The 25,493-nt window shown below is 45.6% G+C and overlaps 4 protein-coding genes across 4 annotated transcripts; 3 read left to right on the top strand and 1 right to left on the bottom strand.

The window, feature by feature from the left end:
* Positions 1-3,047: 3,047 nt before the first annotated feature.
* On the bottom strand, positions 3,048-5,798 carry BJ212DRAFT_1485890 (uncharacterized protein; the record flags this gene model as incomplete). The annotated part of the gene is made up of 5 exons (XM_041341044.1): positions 3,048-3,078; positions 3,150-3,225; positions 4,457-5,179; positions 5,216-5,624; positions 5,751-5,798. The coding sequence occupies 5 exons, from the start codon at positions 5,796-5,798 to the stop codon at positions 3,048-3,050; spliced, it is 1,287 nt and encodes a 428-aa protein (XP_041187800.1).
* Positions 5,799-11,373: 5,575 nt separating this feature from the next.
* On the top strand, positions 11,374-13,549 carry BJ212DRAFT_1468489 (MFS general substrate transporter). The gene is made up of 14 exons (XM_041338996.1): positions 11,374-11,590; positions 11,652-11,678; positions 11,730-11,758; positions 11,814-11,862; positions 11,913-11,990; positions 12,051-12,135; positions 12,187-12,536; positions 12,598-12,694; positions 12,743-12,935; positions 12,981-13,038; positions 13,089-13,120; positions 13,174-13,191; positions 13,242-13,309; positions 13,369-13,549. The coding sequence occupies exons 1-14, from the start codon at positions 11,430-11,432 to the stop codon at positions 13,450-13,452; spliced, it is 1,329 nt and encodes a 442-aa protein (XP_041187799.1). The 5' UTR covers positions 11,374-11,429; the 3' UTR covers positions 13,453-13,549.
* A 4,236-nt stretch (positions 13,550-17,785) lies between these two features.
* Positions 17,786-18,877, top strand: BJ212DRAFT_779757 (uncharacterized protein). Its single transcript, XM_041344060.1, has 4 exons — positions 17,786-18,003; positions 18,054-18,081; positions 18,155-18,457; positions 18,511-18,877. Exons 1-4 carry the CDS (start codon positions 18,000-18,002, stop codon positions 18,782-18,784), a joined length of 609 nt encoding a protein of 202 aa, XP_041187798.1. The 5' UTR covers positions 17,786-17,999; the 3' UTR covers positions 18,785-18,877.
* A 2,928-nt stretch (positions 18,878-21,805) lies between these two features.
* Positions 21,806-24,016, top strand: BJ212DRAFT_1485888 (uncharacterized protein; the record flags this gene model as incomplete). Its single annotated transcript, XM_041341043.1, has 4 exons — positions 21,806-22,937; positions 23,071-23,274; positions 23,324-23,439; positions 23,648-24,016. The coding sequence occupies 4 exons, from the start codon at positions 21,806-21,808 to the stop codon at positions 24,014-24,016; spliced, it is 1,821 nt and encodes a 606-aa protein (XP_041187797.1).
* Positions 24,017-25,493: the final 1,477 nt, after the last annotated feature.

Here is a 25,493-nt window from a genome sequence, read left to right as displayed (position 1 = left end):
CACCCAGTAGGAATGGAACTGAAGCTGGTCATCATTCTGCAATGGGTGCCTCAGCTCCCGGAGAGACTGGAAGCGGCCTTTGAGAGCAGCAAATGTGTTCCACCTGAACACAAATCTAAAAATATTTAATGGACATCAGGAAATTGAATAAATAAAAATAATAGATATACCTTGGATAGGGCAGTGTTAAAAGCCTTCTGGTCACTGGTCAAGGCCCCATTAGGAGGCTTCTTGAAAGGGGGAATGCACCATGTCTCCAGGGGATAAGTACTATCTGCCCAAATCCAATGATCATCCTCAAGAAGTGTTGCATACTGTTGAAAGACACAAGTGGATTGGAATGCAAATGCATCATGTGCACTACCAGTGTGACCAATGGAATAATCCACTATAGTGAGATTGTGAGGTAGGATGACTGCCTAAAATATTTTTTAAATCAGAAAAATTGGTGTCAAATAAGAAATAAAACACACCTGGCAGTTGAGAGAGTATTGAGACTTCCTGGTATAAAATGATTTTCCATAGTGGCCTGGCTTTTGAAGGAGATTGAATAGGGATCCATCAACTGCCAGAATTCCATTCCTCCACTCTGGGCAGGACTTGGACTGAACATAGTGACAGGCACATGTAGCCTCATCAGAATCAAGAGCAGGGAAGCAGATAAAATTATCATGCTGTCTGAGCAGGGCAGTCATAACACAATTAGTGCAGTTTGTGACAGACCTAATGCTAATGCCTGCCCACTGGCAGATGTCCTGATTTGAAGCTACATTGTCATAGTAGCCAGCACAATTAAGAAAGATGGCAAGTTGTATAGCAACAGGGAGTTGGGGATTATTGGACTGATTATAGAAGACAGGGTCATCACTGATTTGATCAAGGATATCATCAAATATATCAGGGTTGACACATAGCTTTGCCCGGAATAGATCAGGGCAATGGATAGCAAAGTGGTCGAGAAGCTGGATCTGTGGTGCCCACATAGGGGGTTCATCAGGAATGTGAAGGACACATGCCATCTGCACCTCATCCCAAAGAGCAGTAAGAGATCTGATAATACAAGCATATTCTTGATGAATCAAAATGGAGCCATCTGATGTGCTGGAACCATCAGATGTCTGTGACATAGGTGAGAGTGGTGATGGGGTCTTGATAACAGAATCCTCTGAGATAGAGGAGCCAGAGGAGCCAGAGGAGTTAAGACCTGCTTCTGCTATAGCATGCCCAACCCAGGCCTTTGCAACATCTAAGGTAGCAGTATCTATTTTATTGAGTAATTCTTGATGGTGAGACTGGTAAGGCATGGTGGGTGGGCTGTTATCTTGTTATCATATGTAGTACTGATCTGATCTAAGCAATTTTTAAGTGGAGTTTCAATTTTAGGCAGCATGCATTTCTGCCACCTGCACTGTGCCATGCAACGAGCACCCTACCTATGACATGCTGACGCTGACCATCATGCCTACAACAAGCACCTCTTCCTGCTCAAACCTCATGTTATTGTGTTCCACTCAGAGACAGACCCAGATGATTTCTTATGGCGCCTCCAGATACCTACTTTCCCTCATCTCCACCATCATTTCAACACAAGTCCCATACCTACAGGATGGACAGCTGAGCCTGAATCAATTTCTGATATCACAACCGGCTCCTCCCTACTGTGCAACACCATTACTTCCCATCAGAGGGACTCACCAGCACATGCTGTCTTCTTTTTGCATCCCCACCAGAGCTACATCGCATTGTCTTGCATATATCCCCAGCACCATATTGTGCACCTCACATGCCTACCTAGTGCCAGACCATCCACTGCTGCACTCATGCAGCTTTGAGGTTTGTTTGTTGACGGTACTCTTATTTCCACACTGATGAATGTGTTCAAGGTTCATGGTGCATCATGCACATGGTTTGATGCTTGAAGTGTCATCTCATACTCAAGGTTTGCCATGTGCTGTGCACATAGTTTGATGCTTGACACTTTGTAGTTGTGTTAGCTTGGTTTAGAATAGTTTGTCTTTGCTAGCTACAAAATATATGAACATGGCGCTTTTTTTTGTCTGTGCATGCATCTAACCCTAACCTTAATGTGGGGACTTGGAGAGTTTGAAGCATTTGAAGTGGCTAAGTGTTTTGAATGGAGTTTTAAATTAAGTTTTTCAAGTGGATTTTCTGAACATCTTTCAGAACGATTCTGAAGTGTTTCATAACATTTCAGAATCATTTCAGAATGTTGAAAATTACTGTGTGGAGCACGGTCAACTACAATGTAGCATGATATGTGGATTCAAAATAGTGACAAATAAACACCTATTATAGCAAGAAGGAAAACCTGAGACACAGAGAAAACAAATGTCATAATGAAATCCAGAATATAGCATTCTCATGGATAGCTAAGGAGTAAACAACAAACCCAGTCATCTGATGTCTACTATAGAGGTTGTGTGGATACAGACTCCTTATCTGGATATTCTACCCCAAAGCGAGGTATGAGTGTAGGGTTAGAATTAGGACTTTGTGGCAGTGGCAGTGTAGCATACGGCCTCTCTTGTCTCTGCACCACACAGTGCATGCTTATGCGCTGGCCTCTCAAGTTTACTCATGCAGGAAGTTTGCCATTGCAAGCTCTCATCAGGTTCCTTTCTGCTACCAGGGAACTATTTGCATATACAGATGCCTGCACTCTTTCTTGTGCAGGATGCCCACAACACTGCTCATGCAGATGCCCACAGATGCCTCCAAGCCACTACCTCTTTTGTCCAATGCTGCTTCCCTCATGTCAAAGCATTGCTCTGAGGCTCCTAAAATTTGGGATCCAGGGTTGGGGATCACAGCTCACATCAATTCTTTTGCACAGGTTGGGGCCACCATTGGGGCTTCCACCCGAAAAACTATCTGCTTCAATAAAGCAAAAATTTCCTTTCATTCTCATCACCACTACTAACAGCGCTTCACGACAGCAAATGCAAAGTCTTATACATGATAGCTGATATTTAATCAACTATATCTTTACACCACACCATACTACAAACAACTGAAATGAATGTGTACTACTTGCGAGATGAAGAATTGATTGTTGACCTGTTAGGACTTATAAAAGACTGAAAAACAAGTCAGAATGTTCCCTTTACAATCTAGATATATGCACTTACTGTTGTTTATCCTTGAAATGTTTTGCTGTCTCCTCTACGAGTGCATTGATCCGAGAATCTTCAACACAAAGATCCTCTGAGGGATGTCGCAGAAATAAGTCATTATCAAAGTCTCTTAACAATCTAATCATGTCTCAACCATGGCTTCTGGATAAAGCCACATATGCATTGAAAGGGGACAATGCAAAACATGTGGTTCAACCAATATCGACCAAAACATGCTCAATAGTCTGTCCCTGTGACTTGAAATCTGTGAATGCATACACAGGACTCAATGCTAGCTGCCATCGAGTTACCATTGTTGATGGGTTTGATCCTATTGAGAATTTAAAATTCTCTGGAATCAATGGCACCTGATGTTTTGTGAGACCAGGTAACAGGGGTAAATCGCAGAAATTGAGCTCCAATATTACCAATGCAGGAAGATAGTGGAGAAAAACTTTCCCTGCAATAATTGCTTCCTCAGCTATTCGATCTTCTCTAACATCCAGCTTTACTTCCACCACTCTTCCTCAAGATCCATTAGAAAGATTGGTGGCTGTAGCTAGATTACGGGTTACCATAACCTGCATACCCTTCACCAATCTAAGCATTGTAGGAAGTTGTTCCATGTCTTTCAAAGACATTTGAGTGACCATCAATCATTGTTGTGATTTGAGAGATTGTCCATGTGCCAAATCCTCCGCAGGACAAATAAACATTGTTTCACCCGATAGGGAACAATGTTTCTCAATGGCATGATTGTTCCATTGGATCTGTACACTATTGCGAGGAGTGATAAGGACTGTGTGCATCCAAGGATCAACAGAAAAATCTGGAACTTGACAATCCTTCATGGTCAATACCAGTTGTCAAATTTCTGCAAGGTTGTCAGAAGTACAAGCTCCTATTCATGCATGTCCAAGAAGGTCAAGCCATACTGAGTCAGTGATTCAAATTTGCTGATGGAGATTGACAACAGTATTAAATTGCATGAAAATGTTTCTTCCCAACTGGCATTTGCTAGTGGTTGGACGTTGACAGTATAAAGCATGATTATGACCAGCGACTGGAGGAAATTGATGAAAATCCCCTGATAAAAGGACACTAAGACCTGCAAATGGTGTGTTGACCAAACTTCAAGGAACCGCATTGGCTAAGTGATATGCAGACACAACTTGAGACAATAAGTAGAGGGTGTCCAACATCAAAAAAACTCATTTCATCCACTGCCAGAAGAAATGTATCATGCATGTTTGCATGACGTCATCTAGCAGTTTGTGCACTTGGTTGAAAAATCCATGAATCAGTGCGAGGCAATCCTTTACCTGCTGGAAGTGTGCCCCAAGAGTGTAAAGTTTTGCCTCCAATTTGACAGGCAGCAACACCAGACAATGCAGTTTTAGCAAGGCGATTAGCACTCCCAACATCAGAGAACAACTGGGTTATAGCTTGTAATAACTGTGTTTTCCCTGTACCACCTTCACCATGTATGACCATGAGGAGTTGGGGTGGATCATTGCCAATAAGAAGTTGACAAAGATGGTCTGCGATTATTGTGAATGCCATAGCCTGTTCTTCATTCAAATAACTTGGAGGGTCAAAGGGTGTCATTGTAATCTCTTCCACAGAGTTTGGTTCAGTGACAGCTTGCAATTCTGTAGAAGGAGGAATGGATAAAGATAAAGGTGCTGTTTTGACTCCAGCTGCTATAGCTTCCATATCATGAGGTTCTTCGACAATAGAGTCCACTTCCGCAATAAGATGTTGCCACTCTAGACACTGCTGTAAATTATCTTCTGTAACAACTGTGGCAAGAGGCTGATGAGGAGCTGGACATCGTCCAACCCCAAAAAAGTCATGTTCATCAGTGATATTCATAGCCACATCTGCATAAACCATCTCATGAGTAGTGAGAGATCCTTTGCAGGTCTGCAAGATGTCATTGTCACTGATTACTGGATCATCCAGGGTGTTGGTGTTATCACTAAGTCGAGGTCCTTCCTCCTCTTCATCATCAAGGTGCTCCCCAGGGTGTATTGCAGCATAGCCTGAATATCATGTTACTCGATTCTTTTCTTCCTCACGCTTGGCTTGATCAGCACATTCATGAAAGTACTGAATATTAGCCACAATAGTTTGCACCATCTGTGGGGCATCTGAGATGAAAGAAGCAAAGGCAGATTCAAATGTCTCTTCAGTCTTCTTCAATGTCCAAACATCTTGCCAAGGTTTTAATAAGGCAAGCATTGATGCACAATAAAAGGGACATGAATCAGAGTTGTCAGCAGATGGAAACCATGGTCCAGGAATGTGAGGCATGGTTTCATGCCCTGGAGCATGTAATACTTGAGCATGACCTGCATGTGAGCTTTCTGCAAGGTAAGGAACATGAACACCAGTGTTAGCATTCTTATGCATGACGGGCACATCAGTAGCAACCCTGATGTTGTATGTGTTGAGAAAGAACTCCAAATAGCTGAATTGTTCAAATTCCTGTCCACAATCAACATATTCAGAAACTTGATCATGTATGCAAAGAGTCCTGTTGTAGATCTCAACAGAAACATACTCCAACTTTAAATAAATAAAAAGATCACTATAAAGAACAAAGTGACTTACTTCGGAACCAGATGAATCAACATTGACAGTTAAACCCTCAGCAGACATATGCGACTTGTGACTAGTAGTTTAAGCTCTGTTAATGCAATTTAAACATTAGTGAAATTGCGCACTGTAAATCTTGCAAAGAAGGAAAACATCTCTTCAACAGCCCAGTGACTGAACCCCAGTGAATCATTTGAAAGTGATGTGAAATATAGTGATCTCCCCACCCCATCAAATATGAGACAACCTCAGGTGTGCTAAATTCCTGCTCTCAGCTAAGAGCATTGGCACACCGTTGTAGCAAGCACTTGTTTAGAGTTTGAATATCACTATTATGAGCTTCATCTCATTGGTGGTATGCCACTGTTTTGGCTAAAAGGGCTGAGGCATTGCAAGAATGCTATTGTCATTTCGCAGCATATGAGGATATATACCAGGCAATGTGCTTCGTTCCTTCACCATTGGTAATCAGCTTGCAATTGTGATTAGAATGTGTGGCCAACAAAATGGTGGTGTTCCAGTTGTTAAGGAAGTGGTATGTTTGCTGTGGTCCCCATCCTCCATAGGAATTGATCCATGCCTCAGAAGCTAGTGGAAAGGGTGCTTGACGCTTACACAATAAATGTCCACCACTAACTTTGAGACAACCAGGTCCACACCTGTGTACTTGAACACCATGAACCAGTTGTCCTTCCACATCATGATGAGAGCTAGTAAAAGAGGATAAACACAGGTCAAGAGGACACAAATAAGATACTGCCTTCTCTCTAGGTTTTGTGGCCAAGGACTCCTCTGTGACTTGATCATGATGTGCACAAATATTAGACACAATATATGAAGCAACATGGGATCAAAAGTTGGTTGATTCCAATAAAGTCTTCATTCGAGTAGCTGTTGGTGCACCTCGTAACCATATAAGTGTATGAAGGTGCAATGTTCCTTGGCCTTGAGCCTCCACAGTACCAATATAACCCTCCACTGTGCCAAATATTCCTTCTCTCTGAACTATATTGCCAGACCATCCATGTTGATGAATGGTGATGCCCATCAACTCCTCAAAAATGGCTTGAACTATAAAGTGAAAAAATTTGGCAGCAGCATAAGGATCATCTGTGACAATCTTGGCATGCTGAGTGGAATCAGGACCAGCAGTACAATTGAATAAATCAAGGTCAATTTCTTCTCCAGCAAACACTTGAACAATTGGATTGTGTGTATTGGTAGGATTGATTGTAACCCATAATGATGGCAGATTGCAAAGAGCAGTCATGCCCCAAATGTAAGCACAAATACTGATCCTGGATTCATCTGTGCCAACAACATTAACTCAAACTGCATTGAGATGTTTTTTCAAAGCGCGAATAATAGGATTGGAAATGGTTTCCTTTTTAGCCTCTTGATGAGCAGCAGAAGCAAAATCTTCAGAAGTTAAACGTGCAAATGATACTTCATTGTCCTGAAAAGCTTTCTCCCGTACTTGGAGGACTGCATAGCGGCATACTTGATGCTGAAGGTTCAACAGCTCTGCTGGCTTGCAGAGCAAAAGAAAGACAGAAAGAGGGGGCTCTCACTCTGGAGTGAGAGGAAAGCCTACTGACTCTCTAAGTGTTGGTTGAAGTGCACCAGGCGATATGTTCGACCCTTCAGGGAAGCAAGGAAAGCAAGATCCACAAAGTGACACCAGGTCAACTCTGGTGAAGTGCACTGGAAGCGTGCATGCAGGAATGTCAAGTGCATAAGAGCGCGAAGTGTGGGAATAAGGCGCACACAGTGCGCGAATGTATAAATGACTGGTAGAAGGTGTGAAGGCATGAACTAAGACTGCTGAGTGGAGACTGATGATAGTAGACTGGGCTGATGACTAGGGCGACGACTCTGATGGAAACTAACTCATGATAATTCTGACTGCTAGACGCTACTAGACATGATGGTGGTAGGTGTATCTCTCTGTGGTGGTTTTTGTATGAAAACTTCCTCAGCAACAGGTAAGCTGTGCCTAGGTGTGCTCCCAGGGCTCGGAAGCGAACAGGGAGTGCTCTGAGTATGTAAATGATGTAAATAAGGGTCCATGATGAAATAATGCCATACAAATACTAAATATGGTCTGATAATGAGAATAGACAAGGAAGGACTCACTAGGGAACTGGTTGGACAATGGATGGATGCTCCAGGATGCTGCGCGACAAAGGGCGACCAAGCACGGGAAGAGCGCACTAAGCACGTGTGCAGGAATGCATCGCATAATGTGGGAAAGTGTTGCACCTCTGGTGCATTTTACTGGAAAGTCATAGATAGTGAGTTGCACACTATACCAATCATTGTGATTCATAATATGGGCAATATATGCCTGGAGGAATCCCATTCCCTACAATGCTTCTGGATGACCCCAAACACTTGAAACATGAAATGGAAATCTTTCCTAAATCACTTATCAGCATATTGCATAGCCCACTTGGCATGTGCTTCATAAGACACTGCTCATGGTCGGAATACTTCAAAACCACCATGGCCATAAGGAAACAAGCAGGGAAAAGCACCCAAAAGGTGGTTCAGATCATCAGTTGTCCCAGTGTACTGCACTCCACTGACATCACGTCAAGCATATTCATTAACAAAACTTGATCCATGTTGAACCATGTAAGACTCCCCAAAAGAATGAGATGTGTTTGTGAAAGCATTGGCTAGGACATCCTGATTAGAAAGCAAGGTCACTTCCACATCAATAACACCATGAGCTTGAATAGGGACAACACAAGGATCTAACAAAAATTTGTCAACAAATACTATAACCAAGCTTCATCCACTGACCAACATCTCCACTGACTTCAGTGTCTTCTTCTCTTGAATTGTTTGTGGAGTCCAAGGTCTCAAATGTAGAATGCAAATCTACATAGCTTAGCAAATATAAATAGATGTTACAAAAAAAACTAACCATTATCATCGACATTTCCCACCACATAACCAGCTCATTCTTGCTCCAAAAGATGTTGCTCGGTGGAGTATTTTACAACAGAGAGAAGATCCTCTGGAACTCTGTTCTTGGGCAAAAGTGATAAATTCGCTTCCAAGATGATGATATCATGATACAGATGATTCTCACTCTTCAGAAACTTCAATGCAGCTTGGATACAATGTTGACTAACAGTAAGAAAGAGTGGAAGAGATTTGACTGGGAGTTTACTGGGTCTGATAATGGTGACAGTGATAGTCATAGCAAGTAGTGTGGGTTTATGTGGCAACAGATTGCCTTCAACCATCCAAGCAATGTCAGGTGTATTCAACTGATAAGTCAATACATTTCCCTGAACACCACTATTCAGGGACATAGAATCCCATTGTGTTGCACCCTTCCACTGAGGATATAGTTTGACAATGTAGACAGCAGGAAAATACAGTGTGATAAGAAGTCACTCTGGAAGATTAAGGATGGAAAGAACATCAGGTACATCTCCCACCCAAAGCCCATTAACCAAGGAATGAACAGGGACGTTTCCCACTTTAAGATCATCTAGGCATTCATCACAAATGGGTCCTTGTGATTGGCCTTCATCTTCTGAAAGTGAATTGGAGTGCAATAAAGCTCCATGGATTAAAACTTGAGCATGGTGCCGAATGATGGGTGTAAGAAGATAATGATTGGGAAGTTCATCGACATACACTTTCTGCAAATCTTGAACAGAAAGCTCACGAGCACAGGACAAGCATACAGCAACCATAGTCATGGTGTTACCAGTATGATCAATGAAACTCACAAGTGCTAGTTGTTTAATATCTTCAGCAGGATTCCTCAAAAATTAGCATCCTCATCTTCTTCAGAAGACACATCTTGAAAATGTGCTTGTTTTAATTGGCCTTCTCTTTCCTCCTCCTGGTGTTCCTTTTTCTGATAGTAAGCTCGTCTAACAGCTTGCTGTAATTGAGCTGATTGAGAAATGGCAGCAACAAGATTATCATGACAGTGTTTCTCAGAATAACTCAATAGCGAGCCAGCCTCTGTAATGATATCCTTCATCATCAGAGATTTCACCTGTTCCATCACATCAAGCTCTGTGGACATCATGACTGGCAGTGAGGAAGATATAAAATGCTGACATAAACAATGACCACTGACAAATACACTCTAGTCATACAAGTACCAACAAAAATTGTGTCATCCCCCTTTCAACCACAACCGCCATGTCCCCAACTTTTGACCCTCATGCCTATCACATCAACAATGCTACTAAAAGAAGCTATGCTGCCTCTCCTAACTTCGTGAACTCTACAGCTTGGCAACACACTGAGACAGGCCTAGAAGTTGTTGACTCTGATCAAGAACCCTTAGTGACTACCATAGTTGGATGAGTCTCTCCATATTGGCTCAGATGCGGACCAGAGGGAAACCACTTTGCCAAAGGCTCAAGTCCACTAGAGAAAGCCAAATATCAATTCCACATTTCTCACCTGTCTAACCCTGAACTGTCCGCTGATTTCACAATGGCAGTGCAGCACTTGGAGACATTACAAAATGAAGTGGGTAAGATGAAAGAGCACAAAAACATGATTATTGAGGATGTGACAGGCAAGATGTTGCATCTTGCTACAAATGTATTTGTAACTCGGGTACGACCATCATGCTCTAACCATGCACATTTGTGTTGAAAGTAATCTACAGGATGAATTGCTGCCTGACTCTCCCCACAGACAAAGAGCAGAGAATGCACCAGAGATGGATGAAGAAACTAAAAACTGGCCAATTTCAGACAATTTTGCTAAAGATTTCAACACCATTAAATAGAAGTTTGCAGCACATCCACTTCCCCTCTACCATGATGACCACCTAGTACAACCTGAACATGCCAACAAGATTCTGAACAGAGCTATTGTTGAAGTTCAATTCCACATCCAACACTGGCACATTAAAGAATTCGATAGCTTCCAAGCCACAGTGGAAAAGGTAACAATACTCAAACTTGGTCCAATTTATGTCCCTTCAAACTACAAATGCGCACATCCAAGTGGAGACACAGATTTATCAGGACAACCTGTATCAAAAAGAGTACATCATAACGAAGAAGCGAGTTCATCCAAGTTGTCCAAAGCTTAATAAAAATTTCACTGTTCCTACAAATGATCTGTATTTATATTGCACAATATGACCTTGCTGTGTGCCATGTCAAAGACTGATGAAAAAAAAAGGTGATTGTGGGAGCAACAGCCCAACAGGAAACAACAAAGTGCGAATCGCTCCGCACGGTCACAAGTTGGCAACGCCGACCCCTAGTTTTACTTTGAATACCACTAATGTGTGAATTTACTGATGCAGCGTGACCAAGTAGTCATTGGTATGCGTAACCACTGTCCACATGTGACAAAGTGAATACATAATTGTCTCCTAGCCCGCTGTCAACCACACAATCCGAACAATCGCGATCGATAGTCCTGCGTATCCCTGACAAACAAAACAGCTGTTATCATGTCATCAGGTGTCAACTATCACAGGGATGGGGCATGAGAGACCCATACGGGTTCTTTCATCGCGCATTTGATTGCTGTCAAGATTTTGCTGACGGGCCCTGTCAGTGATGTAATGCACCTCCTACTGCGTAACCCCTTTAGCACGAAGCGCTCTTGCAGGGTTAAGACAAACATTGGTCTTATAATCCGTAAGCCCAGCATTTGCTGGCCCATAGCGTTTTGTTCCCATTTGCTTCCATGTCAATGAAATCCGCAACCCATAATATGTTCACAACAAACAAGAAATTAGATGATCCGGAAGAGCTAGGACCTATACCGTTATCTAATTCCCAAACAGCTTGTTCACAATCAGGCCCTCCGGATGGCGGGTTTCGGGCCTGGGGGACTGTTTTTGGGTGGTAAGCCACGTCTCAAATGATACCCGTATGTTGTGTGTTCAACAATCACGATGATGCCTAGTTTCCTCATGCAATTTTGTGGTTTTGGGTTGGTTCTCTCTGTTCGTTCGGGGCATGTCAGTCAATAGCAGTTGAACAGATACATAGCATCTTTTGGAATTTATCAAGGTACGCAGCAGTCGCGCGATTATATATATCCAAAGTTGATAAACGACCTCGGAAGATTATTACACACGAATTTATCTGACCAACTATCCACCATCTGCAATATCGTGAGTCAATATGCTTTTGCTCTGCAAATTTTGGTCTCAGTCAGTGTCAGATGGATTGGCGCATTGACCTCGTTCCTCGCAGTCAATGTCACATTGATCTCAGGTCCGCTGTACGACAGAGGGTGGTTGTAAGTTTCAACTTTCCATAACATTCATAGTCGATTTTTTATCACGCTGGTTGTCAATAGCTATCATTTGGTGATCGTGGGGTCGTCGCTCCAATCGCTGTCCTTGTTCGCGTTGTCCTTTGCTAAGCCTGGTCAGTTCTACATGGTGAGCAGCCCTGGTAATTCTGTGGACGGGCTACCTATACGAGGTGACTAGATCTTCATGGTTCAAGGTGTCCTTTCTGGGATTGGGATAGGCCTAACGTATGGTCCCTCTTTGGCAGTCGCCTCTCGCCACTTCTCCAGAAGACGCACGCTGGTTATGTCTCTCGTCACATCCGGTACACCACTTGGTTCCATGATTCATCCGATCATGCTCAATCACCTTTTGAATGGTACTGTTGGCTTTGCAAGAGGCGTTTGCGTCAGTGCGGGCTTTGTCAGTGCTCTGTTATTGATCGCCTGTTTGTTCATGCGTACAAGAGAACTGCCTGTACCGACTGTCAGTTATACCGCAATGGCGCGAAAATGTTTTCGCGAGGTTCTCTTCATCTTCATGACCGTTGGGTAGGTTCTCTTTGGCATCCACATGAACCAACTCGAAGTCCTTGGAACTGATCGTGCCTAGGATCCTACTGTGTCAGACCGGCTATTTCTTCCCCGTATTCTACTTACAACTGGACTCTATCAAACATGGGATCGACGTACATTTCTCGTTCTACTCCGTACGTTCAATATTTTATCGTCCGTTGTCGACTCTTAACCTGATTCAGCTTGTGATCATGAATGCTACCTGTGTCGTCGGCCGCTGCACGGCAGGAATGATTGCAACGTACACGGGGGTGTTGAACTTCACGATCGCATCCACTGTTGCATGCAGTGCCATCATAATGTCCATGACAGCTCTGAGTGACGTGGCCAGTGTGGTTGTGTTAGCACTTGCTTATGGCTACTTTTCTGGTGTTTGTATGTCACTGCAGCTCGTGTAATTCCTGGCACTGACTTTCCAAGACATCGCGCTAATAGTCCCATTGGTGACTGAGTTCACGCCCAATTTGTCCGAGCTAGGGTTGGCTCCCCCCACATTTGCATTCCGGTGATGTTGACCCTCATATGCAGAGCGCGAATGGGCATATGTTTTGCCTTCACTTGTATGTATCATCTGGCTCTGTCTCGGAACTTTTGATAATGCGCAAACGGTCAGCTTTTAGCGGATTACTCGGTGAGTAGTTGCTTTCCGGCCTTTATCCGCCATTGAACCAATATTTTTAGGCGGACCAATATCAGGCGCTTTGCTTGGTTCTCAATATAGGTGGTGGATACCGTCGCTCTTCAGTGGGGTGAGTATTTCACATTGTTCCTGCACTTGCACAAGCCTTGTGCTAACATTTACATCTAGCTCGTCTCCCTCGTCGGAAGTTCGATGTTCGTGGTGATGCGCCTGATGATATATCGCCGAGGAATGAACGGAAACTATCCGTAGCTGGCGGGGACACGTGAACCACTTGTTTCGTTAAATTCTGTCGAGGCCAATATTCACTCGTGCTGGATTACATGTGACTTATTGGAAATATGTGTATGAATTATTCTTGTGTCGAACGCGTGTGCAGAAGTACAAATATTCTCGGACTAATCTATGCTGTAGGAGCGTGCGGGCATCAACCCCGGCTTCAAATTGAACGAACAGCAGACAATGTTGAGTCTCTGTTTCGTAGATGCCTCCATGGTGATGAAATCGTCAACAATCGACGTGCTCTGCTTTCATGCCAAAATCAGGAAACTAGATTTAAATCGTCATTTAAATCTACTCCAGTGTCCATGACCACTGATCACTCATGTCAACGAGCATCAAGCGCTACTTGCAAATTCTGATCTCGAACAATTTTTCCCACTCAGACAGAAAACAAAATAATATGACATTGTGGGTCAGACTGGCCGAGAGGCACAATGAGCAGCAACGTCACATTCGGATCAATAACTTAACTTTCGCTTCCTTAAGTAAGTTATCGGCGTTCACTCCTAGTGCGGCCTCTCATTCCGTATGCGTAATAACAGTGGAACAGATGTAGCAGGGCGGACATTGGATCTTCTTTCCTTCAAGCCTACTTTCAGCCACGCAGGCCGAACAGTTGACTATTTAGATTTCCTGTTATCGTGCCATCAGGCGTCTATCCTCCAATCGCAAGGGCACGAACCCTACATCAGGAAATCGTGAGTTTACTTAATCCTTACTTATTTCGACCTTTTCCCGCTTATTTACAATGGATCTACTTTTTTTCTGAAATTTGACAACTGCTTTAAAATTGAGTATTACAATATGTTTGTTGGGCCTGAGAGACATCTTTCATTGCATAAGACTAACAATTAGTGACTAGTATGAAGCTTGAGTGACATATTAATGTTGATGATTTTCTTTCTTAAATGTTCTCTTGAGGCACCATCTTGCAAATTGAGAGTCCAATAATTTTATAGCACACATTTATGATGATTGCTAACAGATCCTGATAGTTCAGTTGGGACCAGGTGGTGATTTAAGCATAATAAGTAGATCCATTTGAAATAAGTGGGAAAAGTTCGAAATAAGTAAGGATTAAGTAAACTCATGATTTCCTGATGCTATGGGACCCTGCAGCTCAGAATTTTGATAAGTATATGTAATGCATCCATCGAGATGACTTGCTGACGCCTGTTAGCGACGTCATGGCAATGCCGGGCAGCCCCTTTAGTATGAGGTTGCACGGCATTCTTGCAGGGTCACAGCTAGTAGTATTGTCAGCAACTGCGAACAGCTGCAACGTCCAAGCGCGCGTCGCTGAATAGTAGACCACACGATTTACACCCACTGTAGGCTGCAGTCAGCCATCTCCGAGAATAGACTCCCGTCACAACCATAGGGAGAGTCGTGTAGAATTGATGAGCACACGTGTGTATTCCCAGTCCTTGCTCCTCCTTTCAGAGAAAGACATATGTAGTGTCTGCGTTCCGCAGTGCGATGTGCCTACCGAGAACCTCATTGTCAAGAGTATAAGAAGCGCTCGGACACTAGTGGAAGGGCCCCGACCCTCTCTCGCACTCGCATAAATGTCCAGACGGTTGTCCCCGGGCAGCTGGCGCAATCAACTTCGAGTCGTAAATTTGGACGGTAAAGAAGGATGAGTCCATGACGTTGTTAGAATATGCTTGGCTAAATGTTACTTTGGTGTCTACCAAGATACTGCCTCGGAAGATAGATTGTTAACCGCCTTCTCCATGTTTCTACACCCAGCATTACCTGACAAAAGAGACTGTCTATTACATAGCGAGTCTTTACTTGTATCTTCATGACCATCCGCGAGGGCGTTTTTAGATGGATCAGGACTGAACGCATTTTAGTCACCCGGGCCGCTATGGGCCTCAGGTCATATGTGGACGTCCCAAATACGTCTCTCAAGATGGAAATGTCGCGTTCACATCAGACGTTGGTGCTTCATTCCTCAAACCACTGTTGGTTGTTGGTTGTTGCATCACCAGTTTGGGCTTCATGCTCTCTCTCGTGCTGGGATCATCCTGACATTATAAAGCTTCGGCTGGCACACTTGGAGAAGGCCATCATGAGAAGCGTTATTATTGTTCTAGCTATCGCCTTTGGCATCACGCTGTATTACGCTTCGGACATCGGAGGAGTCATATAGTGGATCATTAGATTCGGAACCGTCTTTTACCTACTCGCCTTTGAAGGTGACCTAAGGATTGCAGAAATCACGCAGCAGGAGGGATTAAACATGACGGAGAGGGGCCAGGCCTCCCGGCAACACATTTGGCATCATGGGGAACTGCTTGATTAAGGATTATCAATAGAAGGATAAGAGTGGCTGCCCTCGCAAGCTCGCGACCAGACTATGGAAGCACACTGCACACTCACCCCAGATGACGATATCGTCACAAGCGAAGGTGGTCTGGAACGCCCGGCTGCCAGACGTGACATTATTCGCAGTATATCCCGTCGAAGAAACACAGAAAAGGCACTTATGACACCATGTTCCTTCACAATATCTCAGATCCGATCAAACCCAGTGAACCATGGACAAGGGGAACTCACGTCTTTCCGCAGCTCACCTTGCCGCCAGCCACGGAATCACAGTAAGTAATCTTCGGCGCGTTACATCGTCACTGGTGTTGAATGGACTGCGCGACAGCTTCAAGCATATATTTAGAATTTGCCGTGCCTCGTGCAGTTATCCAATGCTCTCCCGATCAGGGTGAGTTGTCTTCATTGCGTTTAGTTTGTTCGTGAAACATGGAGCCATACAGATCAGATGACGCCGAAAAGTACCTAGAATGATCATCAATCATATGTGAAGTGATGACATAGATGAGCGCGAAACAGGTTACCTACGCCCGTATGATGCAGACTCCATGGCAGTCGTACTCCTTCCTCGTCAATGCGACAATCGCCTAGCAGAGTCAGATGAGTACTATTTTACAAGGTAGTCGAAGCAGCTGACCTGTTTCTGGACATATTCTCGGCAGATGACCACATTCTGACGTTGATCATGGCTTCTTGTCCGAAACATTTTTCCCGAATGGGCTCATATCAGCGATCAAGCACGCCAATATGACAGAGTACTATCACCAGATACACAGAACAGTAATCATTGAGGCTAGAAGCGAGCCAGCTGATTTGCCACAACGATCGATGGTCATGTCAGGTGGTCGAGATAGCCTTAGTGGGCTCAAGGAGTCGTTGCCTAGTAAACAAGCTATAAGTAGTTGACTGGACTTCCGACACTACTATCTCTCCATACTTCCTTTGTCTCCACCGCGGCGTCCAGCTGCCTGCGCTAGTCTGTGTGCTCAGCAGGCCAAAGTCGCAACTGTTCAGACACCCGAGAACGAGATCCAACGTCACAATTACAAACACGCTTCACCGATTCCGAAAGACAGCTAGATCCACGGAGCCTGGAGTTCACTGGACCAATCCTATCGCGTGTGACGGTATACTCTACAGGCTTGCGTCGAGTCCGTGGTTCTTGGATGACGGATATGTGTCAGCCAGTGAGTTTGCTGGAGGTTTTAGTTGATTTCCAATTCCCCAGAGTCTCCGGGGTCGTGTTTGATCGCACATACGACGACCAAGGTTATACATGTCACTAAACGGTCCGTTCACCGCCGTCAGACCCACAAATAAGTATTACCCCGCATCCATGCCTCCATATGGATCTACTCTTTCGAATGGACAGTTCTATGGGATGTCCGCATTCTCAGCGCCTCTCATCGGACTCTAAAACGATGTCTCCGATTGGCATGTCTGCCCCAGAATCCTCTCTTCAAGCTAGGTCCGTTTATTTTACGGAGTTTTGTACTTTGTACCCTTGGCTTGTCATCGTGTCAAACAAGTGGGACAACTCCATTTTTGGCTTTATCATCTCTTTCTCCTTTGGGGCACCTTGGCCGCAACCTGGCCGCCATCATATCTCGCGTCCAGCGTCGCTTCTGACATCTTTGCAATCAATAATCCTACTGTTCGACTTGGATACTAGTCGGCTCAAGACAAACTCACCGAACCAGTAATAATCTCGTCAATATGATAAAACACCGGGAGAAAAGGGAGGAGCTTAATCATGAGGAAAGGATACATTACCTTCGGTATGTATGAGCAATCTTGCGTGAAATGCGGCATTGACCTATCCCTTCGTAGTCGGCCACAAGTTGAAATTTTGCACTTCAGCTCCCTTTACTCGCCGCCACCTAGTTCGGACCGTCAACACAGGACTAGAAGTTCATATGGCGTTATGGCTGTTGTCAAGAGATCTCAATTGGACTGATCCAGTTCGACAGGATACTTCCGGAAAGCGGAGCACATAGCTGCGCCGGGCCATACATTGCGCCCCTTGTTGGATTTACGTGTTTGGATTTTCAAACACCAACTGAACGGCGCTGTGAAACGGATTTGAAGCCAGCGTTCCTTAAGAACATCTTGACTTGGAGTTATCTTCTATAGCGGATACTCTGAGTCGCTCGCGATTATCCAAGTTCGGAGGGGAGGACGATATGTGTATGTGAGCGGTGCAAGTGCCTCAAAAGCAACTTTTATGCATTTACCAGCCTGCGGTATTTCCTCGGAGAATCCTAGGTGAGCTACAACTTCTCGTCAGGGGCATTTGTCATTCTTGCGCCAACGTTTCTAAACGAACGTTTGGTTCCAGGCTCGCAGTCGCTTGCCCTGACAAGGCCGCTGAGCATGCTCCTCCAGGGATGCGCTACCTGTGCCCCCGAACGCCCCACGTCAATCCGCCACGTATCTCTCCGCATCGATTGTTTGGTCAATTAACTCGTTGTATTTCATCTAATGACGGCTGGGGTTATTTTTGTCGTCTCCTCGTCTGGGATCCGTTCTATTTGCAGTTGTTAGCAGTACACCACATACCCATGGTATTCCTATTGACCGGCACTGAGGTCCGAATAATCGACCCTATTCCTGGAAATCTACTCTTAACTCGCTCGGATTGGTTAGTGTTGTCGTTTTCAGATTGGCACTTGAGGGTGGCATATGTTCATGAAGCTTGTCTTCGAATCTGCAGGGGACGGCGCGACTTCGGGCCGGTCATCCTGCTTCTCTTGCTTCTCGTCGTGCGAATCCGTACTGGCCGAGCTCCAGATCTTCCGAACATCAGTACTTGGTCGACAGCATGCAGTCGTCAGTGAGGTTCCCACAATGTCGTGTACCATGCTGTTCTGTCAACCCCCAACAACTTCTTTACCTTGCCGGACCTATTTTACTAACGCCGGCCGAACCCCTGAGCATCAGTGCGACTGCTCCGCCATTCTGCCGGTGAAAAGCTCCTATGGTCCGCGGTGGTGTTCCAGTTGATAAATTCCCTCGCCGTACTTGCAAAATTTAATTCCAGTATCTCCGATTTACTGCCGTCGCTCTAGGTTCCCGTCCAATCGTCCCGACCCGCATGGCCCCATGTCAATGGCACAATTATGCTCTATTACATTACATGCTTCCCTGAAGATATCAACCATGCCTAAGTACATTATATCGTTCGTCGGCTTTAATCGGATACCATCCTCCGTGATCGCGGTAGTGCCTCCAGTGATCCCCCGGCTTGGCTGCTCCTATTTCCATTTGCCCCTTCAAGACCCCACAGCACGTTTTCAGGGTCGTATACTTTGGCGAATATTGTTCTTGGTAAGTCTTGCAGGCTATCCGAGTCCGAGTCGGCTCGCTTACCCTCGTATCACTGTCAGGCTCCGCCAGTAACCAGCAGTGACCACTGTTGAGGAAGATCGTGCCTCAATCAAGCTTGATGCCGTTTCATTGTTGTGCATTGGCGATGTGACAATTTCTTAACCTACGTCGCAAAGGAGACTGAACGCCTGAGATACGTGGGTTATGTTATATTTTGCCGCATGTGGGAATTGGGCCACAGACCCCTAAGGACTGATACTTTTCATCAATGCCTTGTCTTCTTGGTGCCTGTTCTTTCGTTCATTATTCCATGATCTGTCAGTCGAAGGGTCTTCTTTCTTACCGATCATTACCAAAAACGTGTCGGATGGCTCAACACTAGTCCGCGAGCGTCTACTAATTATTTCAGCGATGATGACATGAAACAATCGTCCACCCTCATTACATTGTACGCTGATTTGGAACAAGATAAGGCAAACATACCTAGGCGCGTCCAATCTCATAACCTACGCTTCTGCGATCTCATCATATCTAATCTTGGGATAACTTACGCCCGCGGGGGCACCCACCGCCCAGTCCATCGTCATTGTAAATCCCGGAGAGGTGCGACAAACCTAGGCCACTCAGCGAACAGCGATATCAAAATCAATAATTATCATTCGATTTTCCCAGTCCCGTCGATACCTCTACGCAACGTATCTCACATCTGCCATACCTTCTCCTGCCTCGATACAATGAGTTTATATATTGCCGGTCCGGTTGGCCCGCCTGTGTAGGCAATTGTTACTAATGCTAATCGTTATTGATGCTGATACTAACGGGTACCGCACTGGTGGAGGAACATCACTGCCCCACCCTGTCATATCTATCTCCATCTTTATTTTTTTCCAGTGTAGGCGCGTTCCCTGCATACGGAAATTCCCGCCCCTGTTCTTGCACATTCATTCTGATCGTGATTCCTGCTGCTCCCCGCCTACCATTACTGTTTCGTCAATATGATTGGAATGCTGATGAGTGGGCTGTGTTGGTTCGCTGCCTATTGCAGGGGCTGACGTTTCAGATTGCACCATACGTGATACAATGCGCGCTCCACATGCTGCTGCGCCTCCGTTATATGACTCTGGTTGCTCGCACTGCTTCTGGTTTATCATCGATGATTGCAACCACCACATTCATTTTATCTATCTCCTTGTGCTGTGCGCAGTAATCGGATTATGTATGTAATCCCCTAGTAGCTTTACATCACCTATACTCGGCACAATAATTCTAGCATAGCCTGCAGGGCACCTCCCAGCGGCTTCCCGTTTGTAACGTATCCCGGTCAATATAAGAGGTGACGGCTTTCAGATTTGTCAGCGTGCGATGTACCTGTTACAAGTTGGTTGGCAACCTGTACTAGCTTCCTGGAGTTATTATGTTTAATGAATTAATCGCTTTCAACAGTGTGCCGAGATAGAAAGGGCACACCACCACCGACGCGATTGCAACACACCTAGGAGGTACCTATGCATCACTCAAGATCTCACCCCTGTCTACAAAGTCGTCATAAATTACGATGGAGTCTGGTATGTGTGATAAAATATTACGATATATCCCACTTATAAACGACAGAAGTACTTCTGTAACTATAGTAGAGTTCAGAACCAATTCAATACCAAACAAAAGAAAGTTAGACTTGTGTGGCGGCTCGCCTGGGAGCAGAAAGCATGGGTCGATTAATGATTAAAAATTGCACTGGTGTCGGCTGGCGATTATAATCGACCAGTGAAATAGGCTTATGGATAAAAAGCTGGCAACGGCGTCCCGGGGCGATCTGGATTTGACGGGGTAGAGAAGAGAATTCCGAAGATGTGCCTTGTTCCCTCTATCATGTTCGCGCTATCAAAGATCAAAGGTATAAGCATGCGGGTCTGAATAGCTGTTGTTTCCTGATCTGGAAAGTAGTGGTTCCATCCGACTTTTCGATCAGATTGAGGGTGAGGAAATTGTAGTATTGCGCTCGCACGTAAGACTGATTTAGCACCAGTCTTGGAGCCAATAGGCGAAATTTGATGTAGAGAGTATACATAAGTAGGTTGGTTCTAGAGTGATCAAGTAGGTCGAGGGGGTATGTTGAGCGAAAAAGGCCTCAGGTCGGTATTCACATCGTTTGCGGTTCCGCAGTTTGCATTGGATCAAATTTGTCCGAGGAGTGTGGTCTGGTTCACGTTGAACTGTCAAAAGTCGGATGGTGTTGTGAAATTTGGCTTTGTGTTCTGTCAAGTGAAATAGCGGGCGCCATCACGGAGATTGACGAGTCGGAGGATGTAGTAAACTTAAAGCGTTGTGGTAGGGTCGTGTGTCGGGACAATCGTGAAGAGTCGCGGGAGAAGATATGATAATTTTCTGAGATTGTTGTTGCAGAGTGGGGAGGAGAGAGTATCACGGTGCCGAGGCTACGAGGGATCGGGGGTAGTAGGATAGGACGGAAGTTGGACGGCCTGAGAGAGAAAAACTAAGGATAGAATGGAGGTGAATGATGTAATAAGAATTGTTTTGGAATATTTGTTTTAATATTTTGTGCCTGTTCCCATACTCGGACCGAGACCCCGAATTGGGGGAGGAAGTGATAATAAAGTGAAGTATTAACGAGATCACATATCTTCACTTTGTATCCACTCTCATGTCCAGCTATAGTACTACAGTAAGACAAGAAGGTTTCCAGCTTCCTTCACCTGCACACACTGCTTCGTCATCGTCAGAGACGCCCACCTCACCTCCTCCAACGTCCCCAACTGATCTTTTCATGCCACCAAATCTATCTTTTCTTCCCGACTCATTTCGCAAATTTCCAAGTGCTGCTCAAGCTCACTCTCATCATCAACCAGCTACAACACCAGGCACTATCGACTTCGCCGACGATCTCGCAACGCTCATAGACTCGCACACGCACCCGCACCATGCATCACACGAACGTAGTACATACGATGCAGACCCATACCGTCACAATATTTTTGACATCAGCGCTCCTGCAGCCCACTACCGACCTCCATCATCAACAGATATTTACCCAAACAGTCAACAACAACACACCAATGATCTCCCCCATGCCCATTTCAACAGTACCCTTCCTGCCTTAAATAGTACTATGCGCTATGAACCACACCCAGATCCGCCATCACATTTCACTTACCGCCACACCCCATCCCCGCACAACCCCAACTCACGCAGTCGTAGCCGTTCACGCCCCCCAAGTCTCGGCCCCACCCGAACATCCCGCCGCGATCGCCGCGCCAATAGCATTAGTTCACATGTATCCGGCACTTCCCCGCCCCCTCCCGCCCGTCCTCACGCCATAGTTATCCCCGGTCGGGGTGGTGGTCCAACAATGGGCGGCTTCTTCGTTCCCGGTCAAGGCGAATACTCGCTTCCCACACCCGACAGTCTCTCTCATTCCTTTGGCGGGTTCCAGGGATATAATGCGGCAACCACTTCATACCCTGCCCAGCAGCCTTCCTTTGCTTCGCAAAACAATGTGGCTATAAATTATGGTAGTTTTAATGGCCGTACCGGAACTCCTAGCATGGGAATCAGTCCGAGTGAAGTTTCTACTTTGGGTATACTTGGGGGCACCACTACATCTGCTGCCCCTGCGCCTGTCAAAGGAAAACATTCTGATGGTGATGGTCTATCAGAAAAAAGACGAAGAAGGCGGGAGAGTCACAATGCTGTCGAGAGAAGGCGGAGAGACAACATCAACGAAAGAATCGGCGAGCTAGCAGGGCTAATTCCAGGGGTGCTCTTTGAATGTGATGGTAGGTTTCTTCCTTTCTTTTTTGGTCCTCGGACCTCCCTTTCCTATTTTTTGACTATTCTCGGGAAACTGTTTATTCCCGATTTTTAATCTAACCCTCGGATCTTTTCCAATCATCTAACTCATCGCCATAGCTCCGCTCATTGCTCCAACATCCCCCACCCTCCTCAGCGCAACTTCACCTGCAGTCGAAAACAACGATCTCTTCTCACTCCCCCTCCTCCCAGACGCAACAAACTCTGACGAGGGTCTTCCTGACGTCCCTGAAAATGGGGTACCCGGCACTCCTGTCAACGGGAATGCAGTGAAAAAGGATCCAAGCGAAGATGGAGATGATGGTGCGTCTTTTCTGTGCTCTGGAAGGCGGATCCTGACACTCCTGAGCAGGCCGAGGTAACGCGAATGGCGGTGTAAATGGTGGTATCCCTACGAACGGGATTACTACCGCAAATGGCTCTGAGCCGCAAATGATCAAGGCGAACAAGGGGATGATTTTGAGGAAGGTGGGTATCCTGTTTTGTATATCTGTTTATTCTTGGCGGCTGTACGGTGCTTTGTATTGCCTATATGCGCCATTTCCCAAACTATATGCACTGTGTTGCACCGCAGTAGGCCCATTTGCCAAATATGGGTATTCGTTTGCTGCATATATGCGCATTTCCTCGTGCTGATTCACCCGAAAATCGTTCAATTACTGACTCCACTCCCCAGTCTGTGGAATACATCCGCTACCTCCAACAGCTCGTCAGCGTGCAAGCTTCACGCGGCCGAGATCTCGAAGAACGCAACCGCGTCCTCGAGCGCGAACTAGCAACGATCCGCGGAACCCCCCTCCCTTCCTCCCGCTCTGCCTCAAACTCAAACTCTGTAGATTCATCCAGACTTTCCCTCGCATCCTCACAAACATCCCTGCCACAATCTTCATGGGATGCCGAGAGAAAGTGGGAAATGGACATTGAGGATCGGGGCGAGGATGAGGAACGTGGTCGGGGACGCGTGCGTGCTAGGAAAGAGGAAGTTGGTGCAAAAATCCGCGAGGACGATGTGATTAGTGGGGAGGAACGCGATATGGAGATATGACAGCGATTCATTGTGCCTACGAGATTGGGAATGGTCTCAGCTGGCGACATCGCAGACCCCTGCAGATCCAGACCCATCCGCTCCATCATGATTATACTGATGTCCCTTCATGCATGCACGATTTTCTTTCATGTGATTTTTCCCTCTCTTATCACCTGCCTCCATGCACATTGTATCATTCATAGCCTTGCCATGGTTTTCTGTGTTATTTCTCCTTATTGGGTCTTCTTGTCGTTCTTGACTACATCACAACGCCCCCACCTCTTCAAGTTCATCCCATACGAGCGCCGGGGTCTCACGGAATTTCTATCCCGAACAGTGCTTCTAGCGTTACCTACCTGCCACTCACATCGCGCAATCGCGGCAGCCCGGCCCGGTGATTTAACACTATTTTGATATCTGCATTGCGACACCGGGGGTTGAAACCCATCGAGCCGATGCCTTTGCATCTACCCACTATTCCACTCCGTCCGTCCATCGTCCACTGGAAGCTCTCCCTCTATTTCAATTCCTCCATCCACCATTTTACTTCCATCCATCCACCATTTCATTCCTCCGTCCACCATTCCACTCATCCGCCCACCACCTCAATTGGTAGACGCTTCCTTCCTCCTCTCCGGTGCTCATATCACACCACAGCACCTATGATTACCCATCCATCCTCCACCGCAAAATGTACTAATATTTTCCTCGGATCCAAAGCCAAGTCAGTCAGAGTATCTACCTATTGTCATATCTACTGGCATTATCTGTGTCGTATCAATAACAATAAAAGGAGTTTCATACGAGTTTGAGTTTGAGACTGAGATGAGAGATACACTGTGATGTGAGGTTGAGGTGCTGTATAGGGTGAGATTGAGATGAGGCATATGTGGAGTGCTGTCGAACATGCAGTGACCGATCAGAATGAGAGACGGAAGTGGGGAACAGAATAGAATACACCAAAGAATCCAACAGTGGATACTGATACATAGCGATTAATTCAACGACGACCAAGCCCTTATATACGCCCATCCCAGGCCCAGGGACGTACGTACGTCCTCACCCACCTGACATGGGGGTAATGATCACCTGGCGTAGTTCTAGCGCCACCTGGCGAGCACGAGTTCCAAGGATCGATTGACGTGCGAGCACAGGTTACAGGTTATGATAGTCTTGGCAGTGCTCAGGCTAGGCTCGCCTGGTCGTCTTTTTGTTATTTGTTCCTATCCTGGAATTTGGATGTATCGATGACTCGGATGTGTTGATTGATAAGCACATCCGAGGCATCCGACTGGCAGTTACATCGATTGATTATGATTCGATAGTGTCTGCTGATGGGCTAGTGATGTAAACGTATATTGGTATTCGGGTTGCTGACGAGGTGAGGATATCGATATGTCTGGTACTTGGTACCACTTATATTTCCAACCTTGAGCGTCGAGTGCACCGATCTCTCTGCAGGAGGAGCATCAGTACGCACAATGATTTATCTCGG

Source organism: Suillus subaureus, assembly GCF_016647635.1.
Source record: "Suillus subaureus strain MN1 chromosome Unknown BJ212scaffold_46, whole genome shotgun sequence".
In the NCBI taxonomy this organism is placed as follows: Eukaryota; Fungi; Basidiomycota; class Agaricomycetes; order Boletales; family Suillaceae; genus Suillus; species Suillus subaureus.
Note: the sequence above shows the minus strand (reverse complement) of the source record. Positions and strands in the feature narration are given on the sequence as shown.

What these genes read in the sequence shown, in the direction of transcription:
- BJ212DRAFT_1468489 (XM_041338996.1), top strand. Translation starts at nt 11,430, where the DNA reads ATGTCAATGAAATCCGCAACCCATAATATGTTCACAACAAACAAGAAA. An exon ending in TGGCTACTTTTCTGGTGTTT is followed by an intron (nt 12,936 to 12,980) that starts GTATGTCACTGC and finishes TGACTTTCCAAG; the next exon opens with ACATCGCGCTAATAGTCCCA. An exon ending in CCCAATTTGTCCGAGCTAGG is followed by an intron (nt 13,039 to 13,088) that starts GTTGGCTCCCCC and finishes CCTCATATGCAG; the next exon opens with AGCGCGAATGGGCATATGTT.
- BJ212DRAFT_779757 (XM_041344060.1), top strand. An exon ending in ATTTCCTCGGAGAATCCTAG is followed by an intron (nt 18,082 to 18,154) that starts GTGAGCTACAAC and finishes GTTTGGTTCCAG; the next exon opens with GCTCGCAGTCGCTTGCCCTG. An exon ending in CTCTTAACTCGCTCGGATTG is followed by an intron (nt 18,458 to 18,510) that starts GTTAGTGTTGTC and finishes ATGTTCATGAAG; the next exon opens with CTTGTCTTCGAATCTGCAGG.